Source organism: Arctopsyche grandis, chromosome 13 (genome assembly GCF_051622035.1).
Source record: "Arctopsyche grandis isolate Sample6627 chromosome 13, ASM5162203v2, whole genome shotgun sequence".
NCBI classification, from domain to species: Eukaryota; Metazoa; Arthropoda; class Insecta; order Trichoptera; family Hydropsychidae; genus Arctopsyche; species Arctopsyche grandis.
Window position 1 is genome coordinate 15,568,521 of NC_135367.1, and position 8,747 is coordinate 15,577,267.

Genomic DNA, 8,747 nt, shown 5'->3' on the forward strand with positions numbered 1-8,747 from the left:
CAGGAAATGTCGGGTACTGCTGTAAGCCTGCCGTGGCGTAAACGTGACGGTTGGTATGAATATACCCATACAAAATGTACCAAAGAATACTTTTCGTACGGCCGGATACCTGCTGAAGTCGATACGTGCTGACTAGGTATGAACAGACCTATAATCTTTTTAGCACACTCGTCGCTTTGGAGCAATCTGTTAGACGAGTGTGCTTGATTAATTGATTTTGTAAAATAAAAAAAATAATTGCATACACTTGTTTCAAGCGAAACCGAATTTAATCCAATTGCCATGAATTGAAACTTTCTCTTACGTCGGATTCGTTGAGATTTGTTTGTTTGACGTGACACACAGAGCTGCCAACGTACAAATTGCAGGTTCCGTTGTCAAGCAACGAAGGGCGACCGAGCGTCGTTTGCGCTCGTCGTTTGTCGTTTATCGTTTAATCGTTTAATCGTTTCTCGTTTATTGTTTGGCGCCATGTCTCCGTGGCAAAAACACGAGACCGAGACAGGCTTTCCATATTACGTCAGGTGAGAATTTATCAGTTCGATGTCCACTTCAATGTTAAGTTTTAGATAACAAATACGTGTAAGTATGTAAGTATGTGTGGGTAAATAAATACGCGTGTTACTCGACATCGAAGCGACTTTTTTGTGTTCGAAAGCTACAGCAACCAGAAGAGACGTTCTGTTCTTTCGAAATGGACGTGACCGGCCGAGCACCTCGTTCAAGTTCTTCTTTGGTATGAGACTAAGTTTAACTGCATTTCATTAGTTCTATGTATATATGTGCATATATTGTTAACATTATCTGTGCAATTTTAATGATGTATGTTTTTTTTATAATGTATTTTTTTACCATTTTTTTTGACAAGTTAAAAAAAATTCTAGATTGATAAAAATTACTTATACATATTTTCTATATTATCTAATGATGATTTATTAGGCATTTCACGATGAAATCCTACCTTTAATATACTTTAAGGCGTATTTTGCTTACAATGAAATTCCGTTAAAAAAAATTCTCCGTCGATCAAGTGTATATATAATATTAGGTGTATAGTTGAATTATTATATTATAAAATAATTTTGTAATTGGATAAAAAAATATTAGTTGCATTTATTAGTAGTGTAAATTTTTATTTGTAGTTAAAATTCAATTTTTCTTTTTTTTTCTAGTTTTTTTAGTAAATTTTGAGTATATAATCACACGATTGAGTTTTTTTCCTAACTTGTTGTACAATGTACTTAGCTTTATTTAGCGTAGATTAGATATCATATCGGTACCTTAATTTAATTTGGGATTTCTTTTAATTTAATTTATTCTGGTAACAATTCGAAAAAGTTTTTGTCAGCAATCTGAAACAATATTTTAACTCATTATGGATCGGTTCGTTAAAACATAAATACACTGACTTTAATGAAATTTCATTCAAAGGCCATTAACACAGCGTGTATGTTTTTAAAAACTTTTTAAATCCTCCAAACTTCATACAAAAAAATATTATTTAAATGATTTATGTAGTTTCAAGCTTCCATTCATAGATATCATACCAGTATATCTTTATCTCTAAATGCTAATACATATAATTTAAAAAATATATGTTTCTATGGTTTTAAGTCCCAATTTAAAGTCCTGATTTTTTTTCCCAAAGAATTTATCGATAATATTCCAAAATAGTATTCAAAAAAGATTTCAAATCCCCAGATATTGAAATTTTTTTTTCGCGTAGCATTCCTACTTCTCAAGTTGAATCTTTATTCAAATGAATAATAGAATGATCGATATCGTTTATTACGTGAAAATATATTAAAATCTATGGTGATAGTTACACTCTCGAGACATCCAAACTTTCAGAGCAACTAATCCAAAGAGCATCCAAACTTTCAGAGCAAACTAATGCAATAGAATTCCACAAAAAAGCGTCAAGGGGTATTTGTATGTTTTCCGAGGGTGCTAACTTTTTTTTTGTGGAATTCTACTGCGTAAGTTCTTTTTGAACGCCTTTGAAAATTAGGACTTATCGAAACTGCGCTACTATTCAGTGTAATTTATTGCATCTTTCCGGGTACCAAAATGTATGTATGTATATAAATTTTATACGAAATTGAATACAGCAATCACCACATTTTGAGAAATACTGATCTGGTAATTTATACGGTGGAAGACAACTGTAAAGCAATTATATTCCAATTTTTAATTTAATTGATTGAAAGGCTTAGGAGTTGTGTTCAATTTACAAAACCTATTATTTGTACTGTTACTAAAAATACGCACACTCATAGAGAATTTTCGGAAAATTACTACATTCGTACAATGATAATGTTTTATTGTATAAAGTGTATATTTTGTTAAATTGATTTGTGTTTATGATACATTTATTTTAAATGCATATTCTTACAAATTTGTATCGCTTCTTTTTAAATGGGCCTTTTTTTTTATAAGTCCAGTTAAAAACGACCTTAAAATTGTTCAACTGCATTTTGTATATTTAGTATGAAAATACATATTTATCTAAGTATGTCTATTTTTTCGATAACTTCGACGTGGCAATATTCTCCACACCTATATTTGTCGTAATTTTCGTTTATCTTATCGGTATTCGTGTACTATGTACATTTACACAACACTTATCTGCCTATCTTAACGGAAATGTTAACATTTTGTTAAAAAAGTTTACTTCTACTAAATTTCACCCCCAATTTTATTCTGAAATCGCTGATTAATCAAAAAAAATGTGTAAAATAAAGTATATGTATATTTGACTTTTAAAATTCGCTAGATAATCATTTTAAAGCAATAAAAAAAAATCTGCCTTGTTGATTCTAATACTTAAAATAATAAGACCGCAAAAGCATAAAACTGTAAAAAACTGCCTTTTTTTTAAATGCTCATGTCTCAACGAACGAGAGCAAACCAACAAGAATCATTATCATATTCGAATTCAATGGGTCAAACTAAGTAAAGATTGTTTAGTCTTTGCCCTGGTAACCAAAAAACGTAATTTTTTTTTTGTTACTCAGTGATATACATATGTAATGCAATAAATTTCTATAATTTTCGTTACATTTTATCTTTTCGTTTCTATGTACATATGAGCCGATATATTTTAAAGTGGCAGAAGTCCAATTATCAGTTCCAAAAACACTATTTCTGTTTGACTTAATTCACAAATTGTCATCACTTCTTTTAATTAGATATGTTCAGAATCTCGGAACAGCAGAATAAACGTATTACAGGCCACCAGCATTTTTAAATATTGTTAAACGCAAAACATTATATTTAATGTTATGCATAATATTTCTTGAAATGAATAAAAGTGGATTTATGCCACTTTCAAATATAACGGCTCACATATATACATATGACTCTATTTTATATGTTTTATTTGCTTAAAATTTATCGAAATGTTATCAATTCCTAAAACCATAAAATTATCATAAGTATACATTTTTGTATTTACACAAGTATATAAAAATCGTGTTACTCAACATGTATCTATATGTAATACGAATATTTGATAAGAGTGTTTGATTTGATGGTTAATACTACACATACATATATTTGTAACAGACGAGTTCGATAGGATATAAATATTTTGTGATAAAAATACACACATACATATATATTTTCTATCAAAATACTCAGTATAAGTTAAATAAAACAAACGACAAACGGTTAAATTGAAATATTTTTCCAAAATTATCATGAATTGACTTATATTTGTTATCGCAGTTCAAGTGTATAAGAAAAGTAATCTTTTACTATATCGACACAAACTGTACTTTGCGACATGATATAACTTATACGTTATATATTTTGATAAAACTACGACTATCTTATTATTTTAAGCCTTTGCCCGCGGCAATAAATATAGCGAACAAGCCCTGTACGCGGCACCTTTTTCGCGAATTTGGCAATCGAGTTTTCTACCTTAAATACAGATTTTAATATTTACTCAAGTAACCAGATATGTTAATTAACACATAAAGTATTATTTTAAACAATAAAATACATAATATATCTCGTAGTTTTGGATTAATTGTCAAATAATCATTCTTCATAATTGTATGAAGACGTGACGTCACGTAAACGAGGTTTCAGTATGGTTCCACAAAAAACTAATTTTTGACTGATATATATTAATTTTAAGCAAATTGAATAGATGGCATTCAACTCTCAGTAATATATTCAACCAATTTTGAACCTTAAAACAGTTGAAATAGGCGCATATAAGCCTCAAAATCCCGTGCAAAGTTCAGAAATTCTATGGAAGACAGCCACGATACAGACTTGTCGCCCAAAGCTTCCATAGAAGACGGCCGCGGGCAAACGGTTAAAGAAAGCTTAACCCGTAGTCGATGATACAAGCATAATGAGGGACTAATTCCTCATACATTTTATTGTTACAGGGACGACACAAGCTTACGACAATGGAGTCATCCGGCTTTTAATGATATATTGGACAAGGTCAATCAACTGTCCGACATTAAATATGCCATATATCGTATGGCATATAAAATAAAAACTTTGCAAGATCATCTGAAAGGTTCGGATCGCATTTTAATCTGCAATTTTGTCCACGGAATGCGTTTTATATTATATATTTTTATTCTAGTACCTTCCATTCGAATCGTATCGGGAGTTTTTGCACATCATTGCCTCAGCATATCGGAAAGCAGCTTCGTCCTCGAGCCGTGCGAACTAGAAGCCATTTTAACCGATATATATTTCGCCGCTCAGAAAGAGAGTGCACATGACGGCGATGTCGATTTGGCCTCGGAAATTAGCTTAAGTTTTCTCTTAAATGTATACGACAGGTATTACGCGTTCGATGATATAAATTAATTAGTTGTTGTGTTGACATAATAACATTTTATGATTATTTTTAGTAATCGCTCCTCTTCGATCAGCGTACAATCTGCTAAAATTGCTTTAGCCGTGCTGAGTGATGACTCCAACGGAGACAAATGGAAGTTTTTATTCGCAATGATGGCAGATCACAACGGTTGTATCAGTCCTAGAAGGTTGACCAATTTACTCATTCAAATCGGACTCTTAGCCGAGTATGTCGGCGAAAAAATCAATTTCGGTTCACATCTTGTTCAGGGGGAGGTCGACAAGTGTTTCGCCAAAGTGATTATTAACGTTATTTCAATTTATACATATTTGTTTTTCAACGGAACTTTTCTTATATTATATATAATGTTGGATTTTATAGACACCTGGAATGCTCGGCTTATCGGAACATGGACTTTTCGAATGGTTAGATAACGCTTCGCCGAATCTGCTTATGTGGATGGATGTTCGAGTGCGATTACAATCGTCGGTGAAGACTGACGTCGATGGGCAGACATTTTGGAAGTGTGGAATATGTGAAATTCGAAATCCAACGGTATGTCGACTTTTTTTCTCATATATGTATATAAATGTTGCAAAATATGTTTGTATATATTCAAATTTGTTTTATTCAGGGATTGAAGTTTAAATGCACCAGATGTTGGGGTATGTTGATATGCGAAAAGTGTTATTTGTATAATGAGATGAAACCTATCGATGCAAATTCGGTGCACAAGCATAAAAAGTCGCACATTGTTAAAGAAATCGTCAATTCAGAGGTAATTTTTTGTTTAGTTTTTGAATTGAATATATGATTTTATTTTTCAATGTATTTTTTTTTTGTATTTTGTAGGGTATGCCATCCAAGCGTGTTATCGGATTTGTTAAAAATATGAAGAGAGCTTTGAATTGTCCGTTTTATTGTAGAAGAGCTCATAATGTGTCACACAGTATTCATTATCCATTGCAAACGAAAGACGTTCAATGCGATTCGGCATTGAACGAAAAGCAAGCAAATTTTGAAAATAGAATACCCAAAGTTTATACATCGACCGTTGGAAAAGCTAATGGAAATAATATCAACGACCCGAAGCACGTTTTGCAGGATATTATAGGTCAATTGGAAAATCAAAATAAGTCAGTGCATAATATTTTAAATATTAAATTTGGCTTGTGAAATATTTTTATTAAATGTATGTGTGTTTTTTTAGGGCTCTGAGAAGTCTTTCCGGTCTTTTGAACGATATGCATAATGTTAATAGTATGGATAGAAGAATACAAAACAAAGTGGATAATCATTGGGGTCAAATAGCCACACAGATTAATAGACTTAAAATGTTTAAAGTAAGAATAATTCCTATTACTAGCAGGATAGCTCGGTGGTTGCTAACCACCGAGAGGTTCCCGGGTTCAAACCCTGGGTTTACCTCGGTTGAAAAGAATTTATTTGAAAGTATTTCTGTAGTGCTGCTGGTCAGACTAGGATATTTTTGACCAAATTTTGCTAATTTATATGATTTCATTGTTGAAACGGTTCCTTATCAAATTGGCAAAACCATTTTGCAAACATCATGTCACCACCATTTGAATATGGTTTCAAATTTATAATCTACATATTAGTATATGTAAAAGTAATATCATAGGTGTCTCTCAGGGGCAACCCGTAATGACATCATAGGAAAATATAAATTATTTATTTATTATATATAATTGTGTAATGAAATGTGTTGAATCTTTTTAGGAAAACATACTACCCGTCTATCAAAATAAACTGTCTGAATTGGAATCTAACTTGGCGAATGAAAATCAGTCATTAAATAAATCGTTGATCATAGATAACGGGCAAATGAGAGTTTTCGAAGCGTTCAGTCCAATTCCCGTGATGCAGAAGGAATGCATCAACGAGACCACTATCATGGAGCATAAAAAGCTGAAGAAAATATGCAGTTCTTCGAATGGGAACAGAAACCTCGACAGTATATCTAATGTGTCGATGAGCGATATCAGCACATGGTTTGGAAACGGTAAATTGAAAATACACCGACTCTATTTATATAAATGTGTACGCACGTGTCAATTCGTATTGTTTTTGTGTTTAGATGTTGAAAGTGAAAAATCAAACGTTAAAGATGTAAATGTAAAGATTGCAAACAAGCAAACGTATCCGATGGGACCGTCTACGTCTGAAGATAAATTTAACGCTGATATTGAAAGTGTCACAACGTCTAATAATAAAATGAAGGAATTAAATGCTGATTTGGACAGTGTGCTCGATAGACTGCAAACTATCTTGGCGAATAATTTTGCATTGGATGGTAATTTTTTTTTTTTTGCTCGTGTATTTTATATTTTGTATAGTTTATTTATTTACATATTTATTTTTGTATGCAGAGGCGTGTTTTGATAATGCTCAACTGCAAGAAACTGCCAACGAGATGGAAGGTCTTCTCGGAACGTTGATACGAGGCGTAGAACAGCGTAGAACAATCAAAGGAGATAAAATTTAATCAGATTTCTACCATAAATGTTTAATTGCGATTGTTGTTGATTGTTTTGATGTTGCTATGGAAATTATTTTAATATTTTTTGTGTTAGGTTCTTTCTTGCGATACATATGTACATATATAGTTGCCTTCAATCGGTAATGTTTTGATTGTATCTTTGACAATTTCACTGGTTTTCAATTGTCTATTTTTTAACGATGGCCTAATATTTGTATATATATATATATATATATATATGTATATTCCAGTTATACCGTGTATATAAGAGTATAAAAGTTTTGTAATATTGGCTGGAACTTTTTAATATCGATTGTATGTGGTTAATATTCTAGACATTTTCAATATGCATATATTGATTTATCTTTTAATTCTGAGCTATTTATTGATTGAGCAGCTTTGCGACTGATGTTCACGTCTAATTTTAAGTTCCGTTTGGGATTTTTTTCATTATAACATATTGCTTGACGTCTCTTTTATGATACGTTTTATGCACTGTGCTATGCAGCTTTGCGACTGATGTCTACGTCTAATTCTGAAGTACAATTTGAAGTTCCGTTCGGGATTTTTCCATTGTGACATATTGCTTGACATCTCTTTTATGATACGTTTTATGCAGCTTTGCGACTGATGTCCACGTCTAATTCTGGACTCCAATTTGAAGTTCCGTTCGGGATTTTTCCGTTGTAACATATTGCTTGTAATCTCTTTTATGATACGTTTTATGCACTGTGCTATGCAGATCAGGTTTCGAATATCTTGACGGCTATCAATGACATTTTTTTAATAGGAATTTAAATATTTACAATTTGTCATTCAACCCAACAACACATGGAACCAATGATAGTGGTTCAGGGGGCTGTAGTATTTCGTGATTAGTTTTTGATCTGGAATAATGTTTCCGGACAGTTTTGCTACTGATGTTCTTGTCTGTATTTTCAAACTGTAGCTCATAGCTCCGGTTGAATCTCCTCCGATAACATATATTTCACTGCTTACTGCCCAGAGATATGGGAGTAGTAATAAAAATAGGCTTTTTCCACCTATTGCGTGTATTTCATTCTTGCATGAATGACTTTTTTTTATTGTATCTACCTTAGGTTTCATCCTCCTATTGTATAAATATAATTTTTCTAATATACTTCAACATTGGAAAATATTAATTACGTGAATTTTATTATAAAAAGTCACAGTTTGATGACATTATATCTTCGATGATATATATTTAATTATATCTACCTTAGGTTTCATCCTCCAATTGTATAAATATAATTTTTCTAATATACTTCAACACGACACAGTGTATGTAACATTGGAAAATATTAATTACATGAATTTTACTATCAAAAGTCACAGTGATGAAATTATACCTTCGAGGATATATATTCAATTATATCTACCTTAGGTTTCATC

The 8,747-nt window shown here is 31.7% G+C and overlaps 1 protein-coding gene across 1 annotated transcript; it reads left to right on the forward strand.

Moving 5' to 3' along the window:
* Nucleotides 1-602: 602 nt before the first annotated feature.
* Nucleotides 603-7,490, forward strand: LOC143921444 (uncharacterized). Its single transcript, XM_077444759.1, has 11 exons — nucleotides 603-736; nucleotides 4,407-4,543; nucleotides 4,613-4,814; nucleotides 4,887-5,130; nucleotides 5,216-5,389; nucleotides 5,469-5,612; nucleotides 5,687-5,970; nucleotides 6,045-6,177; nucleotides 6,575-6,857; nucleotides 6,933-7,148; nucleotides 7,225-7,490. The coding sequence occupies exons 2-11, from the start codon at nucleotides 4,504-4,506 to the stop codon at nucleotides 7,338-7,340; spliced, it is 1,836 nt and encodes a 611-aa protein (XP_077300885.1). The 5' UTR covers nucleotides 603-736; nucleotides 4,407-4,503; the 3' UTR covers nucleotides 7,341-7,490.
* Nucleotides 7,491-8,747: the final 1,257 nt, after the last annotated feature.

What these genes read in the sequence shown, in the direction of transcription:
- LOC143921444 (XM_077444759.1), top strand. Translation starts at nt 4,504, where the DNA reads ATGGCATATAAAATAAAAACTTTGCAAGATCATCTGAAAG. An exon ending in TTTGCAAGATCATCTGAAAG is followed by an intron (nt 4,544 to 4,612) that starts GTTCGGATCGCA and finishes TTTTTATTCTAG; the next exon opens with TACCTTCCATTCGAATCGTA. An exon ending in CAATTGGAAAATCAAAATAA is followed by an intron (nt 5,971 to 6,044) that starts GTCAGTGCATAA and finishes GTGTTTTTTTAG; the next exon opens with GGCTCTGAGAAGTCTTTCCG.